The sequence below is a fragment of the Sarcophilus harrisii genome, chromosome 2, assembly GCF_902635505.1.
Source record: "Sarcophilus harrisii chromosome 2, mSarHar1.11, whole genome shotgun sequence".
In the NCBI taxonomy this organism is placed as follows: Eukaryota; Metazoa; Chordata; class Mammalia; order Dasyuromorphia; family Dasyuridae; genus Sarcophilus; species Sarcophilus harrisii.
Genome location: NC_045427.1, coordinates 580780280 through 580804647, shown reverse-complemented (window position 1 = coordinate 580804647; position 24368 = coordinate 580780280). Strand labels below are relative to the sequence as shown.

The 24368-nt window shown below is 34.8% G+C and overlaps 1 protein-coding gene across 1 annotated transcript; it reads right to left on the bottom strand.

The window, feature by feature from the left end:
• Positions 1-24110, bottom strand: LOC111718831 (deleted in malignant brain tumors 1 protein-like). Its single transcript, XM_031949361.1, is given in 9 exon segments — positions 1-401; positions 404-438; positions 1695-2083; positions 4477-4649; positions 6511-6728; positions 8045-8198; positions 14306-14391; positions 17998-18151; positions 24011-24110. Coding segments are annotated over 9 exon segments (1710 nt in total).
• Positions 24111-24368: the final 258 nt, after the last annotated feature.

The window sequence follows — 24368 nt, the reverse complement described above, 5'->3', positions numbered from 1 at the left end:
TTATCCATAGAGATAACCAATGAAAAGGCAGGGATTCAGACAATGGAGGTTAAGGTGGGAAGCTGCTTCTGGATCATAGATTTCATGGAAGGGATGAATGTGCAAGAAGATTAGAAAGGTAGAAAGGGTGTGAGTTATGAAGAGTTTACACAGTGAGTTCCAATTACCAGTCTTTTCCTCCAGAGATGTATCCCTCCGTTGACGAATGGGACTCACAACAACATCCAAATTGTCCCACTCAGGTTGTGTTTCTCGCTTAGATCTGAGTGTGCAACCTTGTAAGCATTGAGAGGAGGCATCATCTGCTCTGCATATCACCATTTGGCATTTCAGATAAACGGCATCATGTTCCTTAAGAAACTTGAAGGCACTGAATTTAAACTTGACAACATTTGGGTTGAAGAAGAGAAAGCAGTATAAGTGGAGTCTGTCACACATCTGGAAAATAAAGTTAAAGGGAGATGAGACATCTTTTGTTTTGAAATAAAGGGAAATCTGAGATGAAACAGTCTGGAGCACACTGTGACTTGATATTTAGGAGGAGAAAATCTGCATTTGTAATGAGACATAAATCCTAACTAAAGAGAAAACTTGAAGGATGATGAATGCAAATAAAAGTTGGGAAACATTCCACTCCAACTCCCCATACCAATCTATAAAGATGCTACCAAGTTTCTAATAATCTATATTTGAAACCTCACAGTTATTTTTTGCCTCTCCTTCTAACTCCTCTATTCTCATGCTTTCAAATATTATATCTCTGTAGATGACTCCCATGACCATTTCTAACTGACCTCAATTTTTATTATATGTCCATAATCTCCTTTACATGAAGATCATACTTTCCTAAAGATCAGAGATCATGTCTTCTATTTGTTTGTATAGCAGGTACTTAATAAATAATCAGTGAAGAGGAAGATAATGTTTTTCCTTGGATTTCTCTGGATCCAATCAATCTTCATGTCCTAGCAAATCATTTTTTGTTAAGTGCTTTTCTCACTCATTCCTTTCTCTTAATTTACAGAGCCACCACTTTTTTTGTTTTAAGTCCTCATTATTTTATGCCATTTAATATACTGATCAAAACTCTTCAAATATGTTCCATTGCTGCTAGAGAAATATTAATTCTGATGAAAGTTAGTCTTAATAAATTTTATTTTAAATTTTTTTTATTAAATCAATTGTATGAACTAGTTATATTGGTTCATTTTCTCTTTTTTTTGTAATAAAGTTTGAATTCAGATAACTGATTTTTTGTTTCAATTAAATTGAATTTATTAAGTAATCATAAAAAGCTCTGACAGATTAAGAAAACTCACATCCTAGTCTTTATTTGACCACTTGCTACCTATATGACCTTATGCACATTACCTCATTTCTCAAAGCCTCAGTTTCATTCTTTGTAAAATGGGGAAAATATTTGTACCACTCATGTCACAGTTTTGTTGTGAAAAAAATACTTCATAAAAGTGGACATATAACCTAAATGTTAATTGCTGTAATTACTGCTATTACTAATTAGAAAATTTTTTAAAGAATCAAGTTGATTAAATTTATTTTCTTTTTCAAAATGGTTTTAGTGTATGGAGACAGCAAACAAATACAATTCCATTTGATTAATCTTCAACTTTTCTTGATTATAATCCATAAGAAATTAACAATTTTAAAAATTAGCCACTATACAAAGCTCTTACCTATGTCGAATTAAATCATAGGTCACAGTTTTAAAATCATCAGCAAAGGGAGAGGCCACACAAGTATCTACTGAAAGCACCAGATTTGGGTCAAAGTGACTCAGCATGAGTTGAAAGAAAACATCCTTGTTGAGTTCTACATAATATGGGGATTCAGTCACTGGATGTTCAAACAATGGAGATTCATAAAATGAGACCTTCAGCCCATAGTGGCCATATTGATATCTGGAAATATCAATGGAGTCAGCTGCCAAGTATTTGACTTCTACCATGATATTCTTATTCATTCTGCAGGAGAGATGTAAGTGGAAGTTCTTTAGCCTGGAAATGATTCTGCTAGATTGGTTCGTGGAAATCACATTGGAGTAGATGATGGTGTCATCTTTTTCCTTACCAAATCAAAGACAAAAATAGAGCAAGGGTTTAAAAAGTATATTTTATCAAAAGAGTTAAAAGTATGAAGTTATAACAACTCATTGGCAAATTCAAGATTTTAACTTTGAACCTCAAACTTCAGTCCACTCCAGCCTTTCTGATGACTATCACAACAATGACAGCTTTTTGTTGCCTTGAACTGGGCTGTAACAAAGAAAACTTGTACTTTATTTCCATCTATCTCTTTTCCCTTCTAGCTCCTCTTTTTTCCTATTGCTTCTACCCTTCAAGACTGGAAGTAGTCTACCTAAGTTTTAGAGACCAGCTTCTGGCTTTTCAAAGTCTGGATTTTGCCACAAGTTGCCTTGAAAAGCTAATAGCAAGAAAAAATGCTTTTCTTCACTCAGTTTTCCTGTATATATATAATTCCTGTATATATATATATATATATATACATATATATATATATATATATATATATAATTATTTTAAAAAATATTCAGGAAAGAAAACATCTAGGTTGAGAGGTGATACATATTGGTTTGCCTTCCATTTTTCATGTTAAAGAAGAAAGCAGAACTAGCTACAATATCACTTATATAAGTTTTGAGAATGTACAAAATAAGACAATATGAGAAAATTTCTATGATGCATTCATTAAAAATTACCTTTATTGTTATACAATTACAACTCATAGATAACTTTTCTTCCAGAAATCCCTGTATACTTTTAAACCTTAATTATTTATGTTCCAAGATGATAATTAATTTTCAGTACAATGACATTACATTATTTTCAGACTGCAGTCTTTCAGTTACAAATGAAAAAAAATGGCAACAAATGAAAAATGGCGGCTACAAATAGATAATATTTTTTTCAGCAGCTAAAGAACTGACTGCTGCTCAAGGGGCTGACCCTTTCAGTGGACAATAAACAGAACCCTCATTATGATATATCAATCAATTAATCAATAAACATCTATAAATTGCCTGCTATGTGCAAGATACTGTTAAGTTGCACCTTGAAACATCCAAGTTCACTACAGTTAAGTCTATACAATTAAACAAAACCTCTATGGCAGGCATATTTTAAATTCAAGGATGGAAAAGCAGTCTTACCTTTTTGGAAGAAAGGTACCAAAGGTAGGTACAGACTATTAGTATCTATCCTTTGCTGATTATTTTATTGTACCCACACTCAGTACACTAAAAGTTGTTCTCTAAATTTACATTTTTAAACATTGTGAAAAAATAAGTTGTTTTAAAGCCCCAAGGAAATGTAACCTGACAATGTCCAGTGATATGATGTTTCATCTTAGTGTCATGATCCTGTGTATTTTATTCTGTTTGATAAAACTGCTGCTGAACCAGAAGGGGGTTTTATGTCTTCTGTGTACCTGCGAGAATGGAGTCCTGACATAAGTTGGTTATTATGTGTGAATTGTTAGTAGCCACAAGCCTTCATCCAATTTTTTATCAAAACAATGGAAAATCAGTGGCCTAATGTTGCATAAAAGTTTTTCTGTATGCCTATTTAAAGTTATACATTTTGAGGTTCTACTTTCTCTTATCTGTAGCGAATAGAGAAAATAGCTATGACTGGAAAATACAACTATGTATTTTATGATTTGGTACAGTCAAAGCAAAAAAAAGGAAATTCAATTTTTGCCTTTCAGTGTGATTTTTATTTTTTCTATAATACCTTCATCCACAGTTTAATCATTATGCAAGGCTTTTCAGAAAACCTTGAATATATGTTATATATATTTACATATCTTGCAACTGAATTTCATTTCCTTATTATATTTTTCCTGGGGTTAATGTCTATTTTGTTTATAATGTTGCATTTTGCAAAAAAAAAAAAAAAACACTAATGGGGGGGTGTAGTGTTGTTAAGACCATAGAGGGGTTCTTAAAAGTGAGTCTGATGAATAATTCTCATGGAGGGAAGCTTAAAAGGGAGGAACTGTGGTGTATGGGAAACAACATTGAATATGGAATAGGGAAAGCTAGGTTACTGACCCAACTCCATTATCTATTAGCCTTGTGACCTTGACAAAATGAGGTGCAGTGGAAAGAACATTGGAATTAGAGATTGAAGACCTGAGCCTGCTTCATGGCTGTGATACTTACTAGTTGTATGACTTTAGGCAAGTTGTTTAATTGTTCCAAGACAAATACCTGTTTTATTTATCTCACAGGATTGTTGTATGAAAAGTACATTGGAAACCTTCTTAAATAACATAAATGTAAGCTATTATTTATCAGTCACTTCACTCATTCTCATATATTGAAGTAGGACCTAATGTTTTTAGGAGTCCCTGTGACCTCTGATGTTTTTTAATTCTACCATTCAGTGAATTGATTGTATTAAAACTCGATTGTATTTTGAGTTCATGATTTCTCACCTCTGTGACAGTTCCACAACTATTAAATGGGATGCTGAATATTACATAGTTTGTGATGACTTCAGGCTCACAGGATGAGTTGTACAACGATATGTTCTGAGCACTGTAACCTAGTGACTCCAGATATTGGTCATTGACTGCTGTATACATATGATCTTCTGTGCATGACAATGCTAGTGCAGAAGGAAGAAAATTATTATTTAATGGTATGTATAATAAAAATGTATTAATAAATAAAAGAAATGTATTATTTTTAAAAATTGGGGGGGGGGTGGATGTATGAACACAAGAATTCTAAATTCTAGCTTAAGCTCCGCTGCTTGCTACTCATGTTGTTTTTGTAAAATTATTTAATTTTTCTGAGCTTCAATGACTAGAGTTGTTCAATGGAGACAGTAACATGCATCTGACATAGGATTTTTGTAAGAACTAGTTGGAGTCATATGAGATTATTGTGAGAGAAAACTATACACTAGAAAGAGAGCTGAATTTGGAGTCAAATGGACAAAATATGAACCCTGGCTCTTCCAATTACTTCTTGTATGCCCTTAGACTAGCTATGTAAACTCTCTAGGTCTCCATTTTATTATCTGTCAAATGAGGGGGTTCTAATAGATGAACCCTAAGTTTTACACATGGGGAAGTAAATGAAGTATTGGACTTGGATTTATGGAAGATCTGAGTTCAAATCCTGATTCAGAGATTTGACTAAGTTAAATAAAATAAGTAAAATGACTAAGTTGAATACTCTGTCTCTGATGAAAAATGCTAACTTTGCTTCTAGATCTGAATGGTGCCAAATTGAAAAAGGAAATTTTTACAGAGGCAAGGAATTGCTTCTTTGGATTGAGAAATAGAACAAAAATTTGGATTGCACTTATAGTCCTGTTTGAGGTGCTAAACAACACCAAATAATTTCTCATCTGTATCTTGACTTAAAGCTTATGATAGTCACTTAGCTCTGAGATCCATTGTAAGAAGGAGGAATTGGGAATAAATGATTGCTATGATTTTGCTATATATTATAGAGGAAACAGTAGGACAATCAGTGGCAAAGTGCTAGTGCTACATATATATATATATATATATATATATATATATATATAGCTACATTCTCCTAAACACTCTCACTTCTACAGAGATTTTCCTGAAATTCCTCATCTAGGGTTATGAATGAATTAACAAGGGCCACAAATAAATTTATATTACAAATGCATGACGCATCTGCAATTTCAGCGACATCCATAATTCCAGATGTAGGAGTTCTTTACCCTGTTTCAAATCTAAAACCACATATATTTCAATAAATGAATTCTAGGGAGTTGCTATCATTTGCAAAGCACACAAAGATTAGAAGACTTATTTAGAGCAAAAGTATTAAGTGTCAGAATCAAGATTTGAATCCAGGTCTTCCTAATTCTTAAGTCTAACAATCGGTCTATTGAGCCACGCTATGTAACATGACTATGGAGACTTAAACTACAGGATTTATGCTGAGGAAGTGTGACATTATGGAAAGAGTTCTGAATATTGTGTCAGAAGATCTGAGTTTCAATGATAGCACTACCATTTGCTAGTTATATAATTCTGATCAAAATACTTTACCACTTTAGTCTCAATTAAATCATCTCTAAAAAGAGAATAACAACACTTATGCTATCTATTTCAAAATTACTGAGATTCAAATGAGACAATATATGTAAAGAACTCAGCAATTTTAAAGTGTTGTGTAAAAATTAACTGCTTTTGTCATTATTTCAACTAAGTATTGCTTCTCTGAAGTTGGCCACTTAATTTTTTTCTTAAGCCAAGAAAAAGGGAAGACATGCAATGTCAAGAATTTGGACTGAGCCTTGATTGTTGAACATTCCTCTAAACAAAGATAGTTAACCTAGATATGAATATGAATTGTAAATGAGATGGTTTTGTTTCAGTTTGTTGTTGTTTTTCTCCCCCAGCTCTTAGGCAACCTGAGATTGGTGGGGTAAGGAAAGAGTAGGGGTAGGAAGATATAAACATCTTTTTCTCCCTTGCCTGTGTCATTATTATGCTGTGGAAGAGCAAAAAAAGAAGCCTGGAATCCAGATTTGATGACAAATGAGTCACTAGAAAAGTGTACTTTCATCTTGTTGGAAGAAGACAAAAATGTCTCATTGGAAGCATCACAGAAACGCCCCAGGAGATCAGATGAGCTCTGGGATCCATCAAAGATGTCAACATGACTCGAAGAACAGCTAAGGGAGTGTTCATCCCTGTGAAGTTGAAATTAAAATATAAGTTATGTCATCATCACTCAGGCATTTGAGATATTCATATATTAGTGACCAACTTGTTTAAGAGGAATAGCATTATTGAGTAAGGTGGTGCATGCCTGTAATCCCTACCACTGGGGGAAGTTAAGGATGGTGAATTCAGGAGCTTTGAGCTGCAATAAGGCTAAAGCTAAAAGTAAAGAGCAGGATGGTGGTAGTGGTAAATATATCAGGTAAATATAAAAATACCTAGTATCTCAAAGATGCTGAATACTTTTGAATTTGTCATTTTTTTTCATAATAATGTCTGATATTTATAAATATAATTTTGCATTAAAAATCTTTCACATAATTTGTCATATAGCTCTCAATAGCAACTCTTCAAGGTAGTCAAAGATAGATATTTGTATTTCTATTTTGTAGATGAACAATCTAAGTTTCAGAGAAATCAAGCCACATTGCTAATAAGTGATAAAGCCAGGATTCAAACTGAAGACTTGAATTGAAAATGCCAAATTCAGTGGACTTTCCATTATACTACAGAGACCCCCCCCCCATAACCCTGATCACTATAATAGAAAAGTGGAAGATTTTCTTCTGCTCCTTAGAGCAACAGTTAACAAACTTTTTGGTCTGAGGATTCCTTTATTCTATCAAAAACTATTGAGGATCCTAAAAAGGTTTTGTTTAGTGGGTTATATTTCTTCATATTTTCAATATTAATAATTGAAATATCTTGGTATTACTATGAAAGTAGTTTTGCCCTAATAACCTTCTCCCTTAGATTTCACAGTTATTTGGGTTTTAATGCATACATCAAGTAAGTATATATATATATATAGTATACCTACCTGTATTTTTTATAAGTCTCTTACTAGAGTGTTACATATGTTTTATGTGAGAGACAAGACACATTTGAATAGAATGTTCCTTGTTGTCCCATGCTGCCTCTCAAATGAAATTGGACTTAATGACTGCTAAGGTTTCTCTAACATTATTAATCAGTGAAAGCAGGAAAGGGTACATAAAGAGAATTTAAGGATGCTAAGAACAATTCTTCTGGCCTCACAGTTTTGCTGAGGGTTATAATTCCATATGTTAGAAGGCAATTAAAATCAGATTTTCCCAGTTGGCCAATTTTAGCTTTATTCCTTCTATAGCAGCACTGTAAAGGAATTGAAGCTTCCACATGGATAATCTAGGAAAATGAAATTCAAAACTCAAGTTTTCTAAATCTGATAAAAAAAAAAACACTCAAAAAACGAATTAAGATCCCCCCTGGTTAAAGATGGACTGAGAGTTTTCTTAATATCAACTTACCCAAATGTTTTCAGGGTAAGGCTTATCTGCATGTTTTTGGTACTTCAATTTCCCAAACACATTGCATACTGTGTGGATAATTTTCCAGATATGATGGGCTAGAAAATGTTCTTTTGGGCTGGACAAGTAGACCTCCACAAGATAGAACAGCTACAAAGGGAGGAAAAAGGACTAATTAGTAACATGATTAAATTCAGTTAAGCAAGTTGGAATTAAGTCCTGAACTCCATTGCTACCTATGAGACATCAAAGAAGTTATCTTCCAGAACCTTGTTTTATTCATATGTAACATAAGACTTATCAATTTTTAAAAAAATTAAATGGAAATGAAAGTTTGTAGTTGTAAGAATGTCTGACCTAGGCATTTCTTTGGAGTCTGACTCTTAAAATTGTCACCATTCTCTTATCCTTTCCTTTTTTCCTTACACAATTTTGACCAGAGTAATATTCTGAGTGGCATTTGTTGTTTGGCTGAATTGATAAGATATTGTTTATTAACATCTTTGGATGAATAGTTTATCTCTTATCATTGACCTCTTGAGTAATATCTAAAGTCTTCTTTAAGGAAAGCCAGAATTTCACCACTTAATCTGAATGATAAAGCTAAAGAACATTTTATATCAACTAGTTCAACTTTCTCATTTGATGTAAAAAGAAAGTCAAGAGTAGAATAACTAAGGTCTAAGATCTAAGTAAATGGCAAGCCTAAGGACTTGAATTCAGGTCCTTTGTCTCCAATACAATGTGCAGTCTCTATAACAATAATATCTAAACTATACTATACAATAGTATATATTACTATATTATAATACTGTATAATACAGTAATAATTCTACTTTATTATGTTCATATAACCATGAAAAAGTATATACCTTTACCTGTATTTTTCATATTAAACACGTGGAGGAGTCATCTAGGTGGTCCAGTAGAGAGCTGTCCTGGAGTCAAGAAGACTCATTTTTCTGAGTTCATATATTACCTCAAACTTGCTAATTGTGTGACCCTAGGCAAATTAGGTATCTTATTTGTTACTTTTCTGTGAAAAATGAGCTGAAGAAGGAAATGGCAAACCATTTCAGTATCTCTGCCCAAAAAAACAAACCTCAAATGGGGTCAGAAAGAGTTGGACACAAGTGGACAACTGAACAACCACAACATGTGTATGAATATATCTACATATATAGACACATATAAATGTGTGTATATGTATAATATCATTTATACTTACCAAAGCATTTCCACATCTATTTAGTAGAGAAGCAATATGGTATAGTGGATAGAGAACTGTCCTTGAGAATTAAAAGCCTGTGTGGTGGTCATAACTCTAGGTAAATCATTTAGCCTCCCAATACCCCTAGACACATACTCTAAGACGCTTAAGTTGAAGAACAGTACCAAACTGCATTGGTTAAAAATTTCTGTGTTGGGATCTCCCTATACAAATGAAATCACAGAGTTTTGTCCAAATAAACTTGTAAAAATAAATATTCTGATTCCCAATTTATTGATGAGGGACTTCATCCCAGAGAAGTTAATATCAATAACCAATATTTACAAAGTATTTTGAGATTTTTCAAAATAACTAGCATTCTTTTTCTCATTTAATTTTCACGGAAGGAAGGCAAGTACTTCCTATGAAGGAGGTACTGTAGGTCTAACTATTCCCATTTTATACATTAGGAAGTCACTTAGAAAGTTCAACTTGCCACAATCTGTATGTGTCAGAAGCAAGACCTAAACCCGGGACTTATTGATTGCAAATTAAGCACTCTGCTACATAGATAAGTGTAGGTAGGGACCACTAGGTGGTGTCATAGTGCACAGTGCCAGGACTGGAGTCAGTTATCCCAAGAATAACACCAGACTGTTTCCTATTTACCCTAATTTAATAGCACAAAGTGGTAGTGCTAAACTTGAGAATGGGGGAAGGAGACAAGAACTGAACCCAGTACATAGCAACTAGAAAATTAAACAGCTGATATTATTAACACTATTATTGTCCCCTTCTGCAACCCTTTATCCATCCACAAAGATCATCAGAAATCCAGAAACAATTCCTCTATTGAGACATGATTTTAATTTGAAAAAAGATGCATTACTTACTTGTTGGGACTGTGACTGAAGTAGAAGCTGGAAGATCAGAACAGGAAAAGTCAGTATTAATTTAGATCATTCTTATTCATGAAAAATGTTAGTAAGTTTTACAAAAGATTTTAAGGCTTCAGATTGCAAATACCATTAGAATAAGGAATAACTTACATAGGCAATGATCATTTTCCCTTAATGTAATCAGATACCATATATATCGAAGTTTCTGTTTAGGGAATACCTCCTTTTTCTAGACTTCAGAATATCCATCATTGGTATAATTTATCTCTTCCTGTGTCCCATTTCTTTCTTTTTGCTATATTTCTTACTCTTCATTTTGCTTTCCTTGTTGAAAAGCTGTTTTATGTATTCACAAATTTCAAAGTTTTTCCTTTTTCTTCTATTCTACTTCCTAGGGGAGTGCCATGATTGATTCCATCCTTTTCAGATGATTAGTCTCCCTCTCTCAGGGCCATCTCCTTTCTACTTCTATGCCCTGTTTGTAGACTGGATTCTCCCAGCTTCAAATCCGAGATGTTCAATGAAGATCTGGGAAGATCCCTTCTCAATCCTTAGACACAGTTTAAATCTACAAACTTTGATTTGGCATCCCCAACATTCTAGAAACTATGCATATAAAAATAAAAACAAATCTCTACCCTCAAGGAGTTTAACTTTGCCCTCTGTCCTCCTGCACTGGAGTGAAAGGATTACATAAGAGTGGGATGAGATGAGGATCATTAAGAGGTAAAGATCCACAAGTATCAACTACATTGGCCATAATTCCATTGTTAAAAGAACTAATTAATTTGAAATTTGAAGGCCTCTGTCATTTCAGAGGCCTATGGACAATAATAATGGAAATTAATATTTTAATGTATTTACAGTTAATAGTTTCTTAACAGATACTAGTATAAAATGGGAAAGATCTATGATTAATGTGGGAGATTGAAAACCAGATGCAAAGATAGGGGATTTCACTAATTTTGCAAAAGCTGAGGCTAGAATAACAGAAGTTGATTCCATTTAAGGTGGGTTTGAAAAGTACTGAGGAAACATATGGGAAAGAAAATCTAGAACATGCTGTCCCAGTAGTACACAAATCTTATGACATAAATGAACTAACAAAGATGGGCTAACAAAAATTAATTTTTTTAGGACTTACATTATAAATTTCCATTTCTACCTGGGAGACAGAACTATAAAGGAAGTAAGCAGAGTCAATCAAATTCATCAACAAAAAATTTTAATATGAGTAGGCTGCCTTCAGTGCCTCAATTCACAGAAATATGAGACATTTTGATTCAGATGCCAAGGAAAACTGGGTAAGAGAGTATTGCAACTTTTAAAATTGTATCTTCTCTGACTACATCTAAGATGGACTGTGTGAGTCTGTTGACTAAATCACAATAAACTTGGAATTTGTTCAATTCACTTTTTAAACCTGGAAAAAATTCCCTAGATCATAAGTCCCCTGAAGACAGGAGTTTTGTATCATCTTACATCTTTGTGCCCCCTAGAGTAAAACACAAAATCTATCATATATGCACAATGCTTAATCAATGTTTGTTGTCTTGGATTTTCCTACTGATTGAATGGAAGTCTTCAGTTATTGGTGTGACATGTGGTAATTTGTAGGATCACAGGTTCTTTGTTAGAGTAGAGAAAATGAGGAGAGAGACCTGAGAAGGTCTTCTCTCTGTTCTTTTTTTCCCTCACAGGTACACAAAGAAGAGTGAGATCTGGTCATCCAAGAGACTACTGGCACAAAGAGAATGGCTGCTCCCAGAATAATGGCTATGTTTATATGAAATATCAATTATTCAATTGATTCACTTCACAGAATTTTCAGAGTTAGAAGGGAATGCAGGAGCATTTGACCCTATCTGCTTCAAATGGCCTGTTCCATTTTTTAAGCTGCTCTCATCAATAGGAAATTGTTGTTTTTATCAAGCTTAAATTTCTTTCTTTGTGACTTCCATGCTTTGCTTTCAGGTTAATTTCTGGGGCCAAGCAGAAAAAAACCTAAGTCCTATTCCATGTGATAATTCTTGAAATACTTGAAAATTGAAGCTATCGTACCTTCTTTGAACCTTCTCTTTTCTAAGCTAAACATTACCAGTTATTTTGACTGTCAATCTTTATATGGCATAAACTCAAAGCCTTTGACCATCTTGACTGTCCTCTGGATGTTCTTCAGTTTATCAATGTCTTTCCTAAGACTGAACTCAGTAAGAGCACCATTATTCTCTTATTCCTGCACACAGTACTTTTTTATATCCTGAAATATTTGGTTTCTTCTGTGAATACATATTGAAAGGCAGAACAACTCAAACCTACAGATTTTTCAGATGATCTATTGTCCAGCCTATTGTCCCTATTTTATGGTGAACATTAGATAAGACTACCCTACAACTCATCATTAATTTAGAACTAACTCATCAACCCAGTGATTGAAAATAATAAGTCCTCTTATGTGATTACTAGAGATATAGAATTGGAGATTTGGAGCTATAAATAACCTTATAGAAAACTGAAACATTTTGAGACTGTTCCAATGGAATTTAAATCCACATCCTCTGTTAGAAACCACACCTAAGTGTGAAACCCAGAAATCCTGTAAAGGATTAAAGGGGACTGTGACATTGAGGGGTGGGTTAGTTCTCCAAAGCCCCCACAGCTGTGAACTATAACACACTTGAAGGAATTGTAAATCAGCCTTTACAGACTCAGATGTTGCTTGTGAATTGGGAATGAAATAAATCTGAGGCAAAAGGGGAGAAGAGAGAGGTCAGAGAATGCAACTGCCTCTTAATCTCCTTATATCTTTATCATGCTCTCACATGCTGATCAGAATTAGATCTCCAGCAGCCACTGACAGGTGGCTCCCACAACAATCCTCTCCAAATCTAACTTTCTTTTTTCCCCCTAAACCATCCTATACTATTTGACCAATATAGATCTCACCAAACTTAATCCTTGGGAAAATCTATAAAGAATCATGGAGGGTACTCTGCTTCTTCTGCTCTCAGTACTGCCCAGACACTGACTGGTACAACCAACCATTCATCTAGTCTGAAATTCCCTTCTCCCCTATGGATGTCTAAAGCTTATCAATATTTAAATGCCAGCATAAGTGCTACCTCTTCAGTAACCTTCCGTGACTCCTGTTTTTTTTCCTCTTAGAAATAGAAGTTATTATGTTTCCTTCTCTTTCTCTCTCCCTCTTTCTCTCTCTCTCTCTCTCTCTCTCTCTCTCTCTCTCTCTCTCTCTCTCTCTCTCTCTCTCTCACACACACACACACACACACACACACACACTCACACACACTCACACATTTATATATTTTTTCGGAATCCAGCATTTTAAGGCACTTAAAGGTGACATAATCTAATGCATACTTCAATAGCAATACTTGGTAATATATATCCCCAGCATGTGGCTACCCAGTGTCTACTCCAGGACTGTTACTGATGGAAACTCATTACTAAACAAGGAAATATATTCAATGCCTAATTGTTGGTGAGTTTTTCCTTATATTATCAACAAATTGTATTAATCACCTTTGTATATGTATACCTAGTTCCCTAATTATATTAATTTATCAATTGATAAATTTTTATTAAACTAATAAATATGTGTTACCTGGAACAAAAGACAGATATAGGATTTAGAAATAACTTTTAGCCACATCATCTGAAATGTGTGTGTGTATATATATATATATATATATATATGTACTTACAGATAATTATGTACATATACATATGTACAAAGGTATATAGATATATTCATGGATTCCAAAGGGCTTTATACATGATCAGATATTTCTCTTTAATGAAATTAGAGGAGGATGTACAAACATCATGGAGTATGAAACTAATGGGGGAAAGACACCCAACAAGGCTATACAGCACACCAAACATCTGGACATTTAAAATAAAAATATTTTAAAATCCTTAATAGTGGGCTAAATATTTTATTTTTGAATATTAATCATTCTATAGAAGTAGACTTTTATTCCCCTTCTTTTCAGTGTCATCCAAGAGTCTAATTTAATCCAGAACATTCATTGTTACTCTGTATTTTTGAATGGTTCAATCCATTCAAATTAATGTGTTTCTAATGCACAGATATCAGGTATCGCCTGAAGCTCTCTTACACTTACCTTCCAGTTCAGCATAGCCATCAAACCAAGTAGAGGAGTGACTTGCATTTCTAGAGAACTGCGTTCTCAGTTCTACAGAACTGAGACTACAACCCAGGTCTCCTGGTTCTTAAATCTATAATGCACTGCCTCAATAAGGAAGTTTCACTGAATGATTTAGCTTAAGGAGTAAAAGAAACCATCAAAATAGCTTCTTGAGGGGATATATCAGTCTCCATTGACTAGTTCTATCCTTTGGCTTCCTATGAGTTTTCTGTGATCATAATTGTCTTCAAACTGCCTCATTTTATTCTTAGAGATTTTTGCATCCCATCTCAATCTCTTATGCCTGGGAATTATTGATAAGTGTGGAAATATAGCAAAGTGGCTTGGTGGATAGAATACTGGACTTAAGAGTCAGGAAGACAAATTCAAAACTTGTTTCAGACATTTGCCAATTATGGGACCCCAGGCAAATCACTTAACAAAAAGAGTTTCACTTTCTTCAGTTGTAATATAGGATTGGACTTGGTGGCCTTAAAGTCTTCTCTTAATCTATTATCAATAAATAAATATTTATTAAGTATCTATTATATTACACAGACTATATTAGGCACTGACAATATATGTTCTAATGGGGGAAGATAAGAGTACATATATTCCTGATTGTCTATATATAGATATTAGACCTGCTGCTAATTTACTATGCTACCTTAAACAAGTAACATCTCTATACATTATTATTATTTATTATTATATTGCATTATGTTGTTTAGAGAGTTTTCACATAACATTACTTCATTAACTTGCCTTAACCCAATGAAGCAAAGAATATTATTGCCATTTGACATATGAGAAAACCAAGACCCAACAGTGAAATTAATATTTTTCCTGCCTACTACATAAGGTTGTTGTGGGGCTCTGATGAGAACAAAAATGAAAGTCCTCTGCCACGGGAAAAGCATTTTACAAAGTACTTTTATACTTTGTAAGTATAACAAAGTATACTCTGTTAGTCTTCTATTTCATGAAGTAAGTATAACAAAGTATACTATGTTAGTCTTCTATTTCATGAGAGTCAATCAGCTAGCATTTATTCAGCACCTACTTTGAGCCAGGCACTATAAAGCACTAAAGAGCATGGGATACTGGATAAAGATCCAACCTTAAAGTAAAGAAATCTGGGTTTAACTCTTGTTTGTTATACATCCTAGTTGTGTGATTGAACAAATTACTTTAACCTCTCATCATCTCACACAGCTTCTAAGATGTTAAGTAGCAAAAAAGGGCCAATGGACCAATGAAAGACACAAGTCTGGTCCCAAGCAAAATGAAACTTACTTCCATTTTTCTAAGATTTTTCATTTCACCAATATAAGCATTCTCTCCATCAGGGCATATCACACACACTCGTTAGGCTACATGGCATGAGTTATTGTGTTTGGGAAAAATTAAGCACCTGATGGTGAACTTTTTGGCGATAAACTTCTCTGTATCTAGTTATGGTGCTCCAAGGACGTCCAAGATTCAGTATGTCACTGGATTATCCTCTAATCTCTTCCAAGTTTATATGTTCTTTCAAAGTATGTGTTTACTGGAACAGCCTTACCAAAAACTTCAAATTTCATAGTTGAACGAAAACACAGCACCTGGCATATAATTTGTTGATTAATTCATCTTGGCGACCATTTAATTTAGTCTATACATAGTGGAAAAAGAATCACCTCTACAAGATATCCAACAAGGGGACTTGAAGACCTACAGTGAGGAGGGCCCTACCATTTTTCTTGAAGGCAGAGACTGCATTTTTTTTTCTTTCTTAACCCTAGTGCTTAGTACAGTGACTGACACAAAGTAAATGTTTAATAATCATTTCTTGACTAACTTATTGGCCTTCTGAGAAATATTTCCATGGCATAATAAGTCATCCAAGGAAAATTTTAGTAAAGAAATGTTATCATTAATTTCTGGGTCATAGATATTATGGCTAAGAACAAGATTTAAACAATGAATATAATGCAGACAGGTCTAATTAAAAAACTATAAATTCTTGCCCAGAGATCCTTGTCATTCTAATGATTGCTTTTCCAGTGAATGTTGGAAGAAATAACCAGAAAGGAAATCGTCATTTGTGTTCATGGTTGGGTATCCTCTTTTTAAAGCCCTTTATACTCTATCCCTTTCCTTTTCTTCTGGTCTTCTCACATCCTAATCTCCTCCACACATTCCATGATTCAGTGACATTGTACTCTGCTTTTCCTTGAATGTGACACTCCATATCTGGCTCTGAACTTTTTCTCTAGCTATCTTTCATGCTTCCCTCACCATCCCTGCCCCTGGATTCTCTAGCTTCCTTCAATCTCAGCCAAAGTCCCACCTTCTAAGAAGCTCTTGCTAACCCTTCTTAATTCTAAGGCCTACTCTCTTAGCATAAGTTCTATTTATCATGTACACATTTTGTGTACATGTACATAGCTTTTTCCACAGATTTGAACTCCTTGAGAGAAGGGATTGTCTTGCTTTACTCTGTCCCCCAGCACTTTTAACATAGTGTTTGGCACATAATAGAAATTTAATACATGATTGTTAACTTAGTGACATCTATCACAGTTTGAAAATGACCATGATCATTCTCTTTGTATAAAATAAGGTACAGTAATATGAATCTCTTTCTGGGCTTTGGAGACTCTAAAATCATAAAGTCTTAGAAATGGAAGGACCCCTCTGGGACACCTAGACCAGTTACTTGCCCAAAGGAGAAATCTGTTCTATTTCTGACCTAAAAACCTGAGCACTTCCAGAAATGGAGAATTTCCCATTCTTTGTTTTGGGGCAACAAATATGTTAAGATGTTTTTCTCTGTATCAAGCCAAAAATCTCCTCCATAGAATAATAAAGGAATGACATGATAAAGGCCAGGTTGCAGATCAATGCTGACTGTAGGCTTGTGCTCTGCAAATGTTAGTATCTCATGAACATTATTTTGAAAGGAAAATGAGGCCAAAATGAGAACTGCTTCAGAAACTATATTTATTTGACATCAATATATGGACAGTAGACCTTGGTTTCATCTTGTCCTTCCTCTATCAGTCATCCCTTGAGGTTCCTTTTACCAACCCAAATATCCTCTATGTTCTGAATTATTTCCAGCCAACTTTCCCTTGCTCCCTTTCCTCCTTCCCAAATCCCATTTCCTGATTATGCACTTACTTCAACCAAGTGAGGGCAGTATGGTATAGAGAAAAGAAAACAGGGTTTAGCATCAGAAAATTGATTTGATTCCTGACTCTACCACTGACTATCATCATGACCAAAGACAAGTCACTTAAAATCTTTGAGCCTCAGTTTCCACTCCTAGAAAATGGAGCTAATAATACTTTCAGCAAGTCCCTTATATAATTGCTGTGAAAAAAATCACAACTTTAAGGAACAATAATTGGGTGTATCATGAAACACTTTGGTCAATCAAACTGGAAGATATTAGAAATCTCAGTTACACAGCAGCTCAGAAGGGACCCGATGGGCTTCCTTGACTCATGTCATCCAGACAGCTACTTATTCCTGGCATATCTCTTGGTCTTGCCTATGGGAGAGGCAGACAGTTGGCTCTAGTAGTAAGGTCAGTGAAGAATATCTTATGATAGACATAGTTGTGTATCTCTATCATTGGAAGTAGAAGAACTAGAAAATTGAATTCCTAGTATAATACTTACTTGAGGTGTGGAAAAGCCAGTGAGACTAGAAGAGAGAATGCCACTTGAATAGACCAGGTACACTTGAAGGGCACTGAGTATGTAGGTTCCTTGGGGCTGGAGAATTTCCCTGAAGAATTTGTAAGAATACCTCCACAGCCAGGTGATGATGGTGCTAAAAATAAAACAAAAAGATTAGGAGGTGATGGAAAAATGGGCTTTCCATTCATGACACACATTGGAAATATTTTCCTTTTCCCAGTATTGTTCAGGATATCTTTGGGGATTCAGCTGTGTTTCCAAATAAGGGATTAAAATGGTTCATATCAGCATAAAATAGATGTGTCAGTCACATGAAAGAATACTCCAAATGACCAAAAATAACAAATTCTAATTAAAACTTGTCTAAGGTCTCCTCTATAACCATCAGATTAACAAAAGTAATGAAATCAATCAATGGACAAAGATTTATTAAACACCTACTATGTGTTAGACCCTGCTAAGTGCTGGGTTACAAAAACAGACTAAATACAGTCCTTGTTCTGAAACAGGTAACAATCTGAAGACAGCAAACACACAAATATTAATAAAAGAAAACCAACCCCTGTACAAGATGAACAGAAAATTATTAAGAGAAGGAAAGTACTTGACTGGAAGTGTTGACAAAGATTTTCTGTAGGGACTTAAGGCTTGGACATGTGATATTGGAAATGTGAAAGGAGACCATTTTGAATAATCAGAAAAACTTCTTAAGGAAAAGCTATGGATAGTTCTTTCAAGCTAAATGGAAAATGTTAGGAAACTAATATATTGAGCAAATTATAATCTTCCCTATTTTTCACTCCCCCCATGGTTGGGTCTCCTCTTTTTAAAGCCCTTCATATTCTATCCCTTTCCTATCTTTCTGGTCTTCTCACACTCTAGTCTCCTCCACAAATTCAATGATTCAATGACATTGTTTTCTGCTTTTCCTTGAATGTGACACTCCATATCTTGGCTTTGAATTTTTTCTCTATCTGTCTTTCATGCTTCCCTCTCCATCCCTGCCCCTGGATTCTCTAGCTTCCTTCAATCTCAGCAAAAGTCTTATTTACCTTCTATTAGTAGTCAATATTCATGAGCTAAGGTTTCCTTATGTTTGACACAAAACCCTCAAGTAAATTAACATGTTTTGTTAACCCATTTGTTCTCATTTGTATTTTCTTTTCATATTCTTAGAGATTATTATGAATGTCACTTCTCTCTGAGATTTTTCTCAGCAGTACTTTAAAAGACATGGCCTTCCTCTAGACTCAGTCATAGTCCAAAGAGTTGAAGGGAACATACAGTACTTAATACCTTTTCAGCAGAGTTTTAAAAGTTGACCTACATGAAGGACAATCCATACCTAAGACCAGTGTTGACATCTTCCAAAAAAGAACATGAGATAGAAGAGGAACTATTTCATAGAATGCACATTTTATCTGTTTATCTCATAGAATTCCAAGAAAAGTAAAAATTTTCATTCAATATCAGACAGAAAGTAAAGTGGGTCTATAATGAGTATGAGTATCTCATATTAGCTTTCAATCTTAGCACCCTAGCAAGAAAGACACACACATTTCCTCTGGAAACGTAATTTCAACTCTACACAGTTCTCTTATTAAAGGACTTGTACATGACATGAAAACAAAATCTATAATGCAAATATTGTGCCTAAGAGAGCTGAGATGATGCTCACCAATTGTTGTTTTCTCTGATGAGACAATCCATATAGTGCCTGTTGATGGAAACAAATGTAAATTTAGGTACCACTCTGTGGTTTATATGTTTTAGAAATTCAAGCTTTTTTTACAACTATATATCTACATGGAAAGAAATAACACCTTTGTAGTTGGGAAGCCAGTTTTGGGGGTGGGATGGGGAGGAAGGACACATAGGCAGCCAGTGGATAGATCAGTTAGGCCCAGAGTTATGAGATCTGAGGTCAAATCTGACTGAAGACACCTACTAGTGGTATGACTCTGGGCAGGTCACATAACCCCATTTGCCTCAGTTTCCTCATCCGTAAAATAAGCTGGAGAAGGAAATGACAAAATGCTCCAACATCCTTGCCAAGAAAACCCTGAAGGGGATCACAAAGAATCAGATGAGACTGAACCACAACTAAATAACCACTTCTGAAGGAAAAAAAATATTTTCTAGTTCTCATTTTCAGGGAAAAAGGACAAAAATCATTTAAATATGTTAGCATTGCTCAGGAGTCAGTTATTTATTAACTTTAGCATTTATCCTAACTTATGCTCTTTGTATTGTATTGTCTGATAATCTGATCAGGCGTTTTCTGTTCTATCATATTGAGATTACAGAACACTCAGTTAGAAAGAACTTTGGAGATCATCAAATCAACCCACATCTAAGCAAGAGTCCCCTCAATGACGTTTTCAAGAAGTAGTTATCCAATATTTGCTTATGATAGGGAAACCAACTATCCATTTCTCTTTTGGATAGTTCTTTTAAGAGTTAGTAAATTTTTCTTTTCATTGAAACGAAAGGGGCTTCTTTGCGATTTCTTCCCATTACTCTGAGTTCTGTCTTCTAGGCCTGAAAAGAAAAAAATCTAATCCTTTTTTTGCGTGATATTCTTTAAATATTTGGAGACAATAATCAACCCCACTCCCTCAAAAGAAATTTTCTTTATCTCCTTTAAACTATGTTCAAATAAAATGATTTTGAGGTCCCTCACTATGCTGATTGCTCTCCTCTAGATATTCACTGGCTTAACCCCTGGTATTTCTTTTAGACTGACTCTTATTCTCTCCAGGTTTGAAGTAAAAAACCACTTGCAGTCATCCCACTGCTAATCAATACATAAGCTTTGTTCTAAACCAGGCCAATTTGCCACCATTTAGGGTAATGACCCCCAGATCCTAGGTGGTCACCATATTAATGCCAGCCAATGCAGACACCTAATCAGCATTAGCCTGCTGAGTTTCAGACCTCCAAAATTGATGAGATTTTCTAGCCTCAGACTCCCCACATGCAAGAATTATAGCTCCTGTCACTGCACCCAGTTCATTCTCTCTAAATGTGATTCTCAAAACAAAATTCATTACTCTTGATATAAAACATCCATATCACAATGGATCTGATGCCTTGAACCTATCCAGAGCAGTTTTCTGACTTTCTTCTTACTTTTTCTTACTTATAAAAATTAGACATTTAGACATGTCCTTTCCAATCCATTACTATTGACCTTGGAAGAGAAAATAGGAGCAAAATAAAAATTAAACAGGTCTGTTCTATGAACCAAGTAAAATGATATGTAAAAATACCTTATTTGAATATACTTTTCCAAGAAACTATCATCATTCAATTTCATGAGCACAACAAATTCGTTTCTCTAACTAGACAGGCAAGATGGAAATTGATCTATTTCTCCTTTAAGAAACATTACTTTGGTCTTTTACTAATAATCCACTGACCTTTGATATCACCGGATTTACCTTGTCATGGGTCAATACAGATAATAATAGTTTAGGTTATCAATCTGCTTTTGTGTATGTTATCTCATGCATCTTCACAAAGGCAAGTCCACTGAGTGATAAAATACAAAGCACTTTGAATTAATCTGATGATAACTAAGGGCAATTTGATATTAAGTTCTTTGTGGTAGGGCTCAGGAGTCAACTTCCTTTTTGCTTTAGTGGCTACAAAATAAACAGAAAAGTCATGTTTTAGTTTCTCCCTTACTGAATATATATTGGTTATCCTTTTTGCCAAAAGAAAAAAAAAAAATGTTCCAAATAGCAAGTCCAAGGAAATGTCAAATGTATTTATGCCTCCAGCAATATTCTCAGATTTCCCTTAATCTCTAATTTCAAATTCTCAGTGATTGCATTGAGTGTGACTTCATAGTTTTAATTAGTGTTGGGCTTCAGTGACCTTTGAGGCAAGGACTAGAGTGGAAATTATAGGATTAGATAAATAACTAGAACAAAGACTGCCAAGCATCCTCAGATGGTATGGTTCAGTAGCCAAATTTATAGTGTCACTTTTCCTTACTCTCTTTATATACACAATAAGAATAATAGTACCTATTCTGCCAACCTCATGGTAAGTCATGAGGCTCAAATAAGTTATTGCGTTGTTCAGTCATGACTCCATTTGGAGTTTTCTTGGCAGAGATACTGGAGTGGTTTGCCATTTCCTTCTCCAGCTGATTTTACAGATGAGAAAACTGAGGCAAATGTCCAGGGTCAGACACCTAGGGAAAATCTGAGGCTGAATTTGACCTCAGGTCCTCCTGACTTCAAAGCTGGAATTCTCTTGTCTGGGCCATTTTCTTGCCTCAAAAGAAGATGACTTTGTGGAAAGTTCTCAAGTAGAAGCCTGTAGAAATACACGGGATTTCTGATCACCAGCAGCAATGCCTATGGTATATTTGAGGAATGCAAGGTTCAATATAAAATGATGAGAGACCAACACAATCAGCATCAGAATCCTTCACCTAAAACTTGTAAGGTGGGGGCGGCCCAGTGATGATTTGAACAGATTTAGCTGGATTCTGCTATTAGAAGAGTGTTCTTGCCTGTTCTCTCTCTCTCTCTCTCTCTCTCTCTCTCTTTCCGACACACTCTGGTTATCTCTCTCTCTCTTTCTTTTTTTTGGGGGGGTGGGAGGGGAAGGAGAGGGCGGAAGAGGAGAAAAGCCAATCAGGGTTAAGTGACTTGTTCAAGATCACACACACAAGTATTTCAAGCTGGATTTGAAATCAGGTATTCTTAACTCCAGGGCTGCTATTCAATCTACTTACCACTTGCTACTGCGGGTTTTCTCTATCTCTTTCTGATCAAATTTCTAGGGATACAGATAGGATTACAGAATACAGAATATAACTTTTGAGTCTCTTGAGATACATATGAACTTTCTCCAAGAACAGGAGCTCTACAGCAAATCTAAATGATTTGTGGACATTCAATCAGGGGGTTGAGCATCATATGAGCATAGCCTTTAATGTTTATCTAAAAGCTCAAAAGACAACACAGTGTATGTAGTAACAAGAGTTTGGATTTGAGGTCAGTGGATCTGTGTTCAAATCCTAGTTCTGATATTTACTAGCTGTGTGAACTTGATCAAGGTATTTAATCTTTCTAAACCTAAGTATCTTCATATATATAAAAATAATGAAAATAATACTTGCACCACCTACCTCACAAAAAGCTGCTGTGTGGGAAATGTTTTGTCAGTCATAAAATACCTTAGAAATGTGACTTCTTTTTGTAAACAAATTTTAAGTGATTGGAAGAACAACTAACAACCCCCTGATCATTGACACCAAATGTTTGTTGCACATGAGATAAAATTTCCCATCTTTCACCAATTTGAAAATCAAGGTCTATCACTCTTCTCCTAGCTCTTTCCAAATATTTGTGGAGTAGAAGTGTAAAACCCACATCCCACAGGCCCCATGGCCAGCAAAAATCTTGAGTGCAGCTAAACCAGACCAAGACGTAAATGGGAAACAAAATAATAAAAAAAAACTAATGGATACAACACAACCCTAAATTAAGTTAATTTAAGGTTTTCTCACTCAATCTGTGGCCTTCATGGATCCATTTCTATTTCAATTTGACACTGAGATAGAGTATCTGAAGATATCCCCAAATGTTTAATGTTTGTTAGAGTTCTATAGTTGGCCTGTCATGTTCATTTTATTTTTGGCACTATGGATAAAAAGACATGTTTTTTGGAACTGGTCACAGCAGCACAGAATTTCAGAGCTGGAATAGACTGGGGATACAACCCTTCCTGAACAAAAATAAACTATTATATTGCCAACAAGTGATTGTCTTGCCTCTACTTAAGTACTGCCTTTGAAGTGAATTCTATTACCTACCAAGTCAAGCCCATTCCCCTTTTGGACAGCTCTAACTGTTCTTATCTACATTAACCCTAAATCTGCTTCTTAGGAACAATTTTGAAAAAAAAAAAAACTAGTCTTCTAACTTTCATCCAGGAGATTAAAAGAACAGAAACAATGTGAAGAACATACCTGCACTCAGTAGGAAGGTCCAGATGAAGCCCATTGACCTCTCCATTCTAAATTGAAATCTTGTCAGTCCAGACTGAGGAGTTACCTTTGGAGAATGCATGCTGAGAGCTATATAGTGACAAGATCTGAAATATGATCTTTTCTTTATCACTGGGGAAAAGGAAGTATAAATTCTTCATATGATGCCTTGCAGTTCTTTTAGTTGCCAAGGTATTTGAAGGCAGTTATACCAATCTCTTCTATCTCCCTTAACCTATCATTAGTGAGTCCTTTCACCTACATTATGACATAATGTACCATTTCCTTCTTTTCCTCCTTTTATGGTCAGGGAAAAGGAGAGGTAAACTTCTGAAAAATG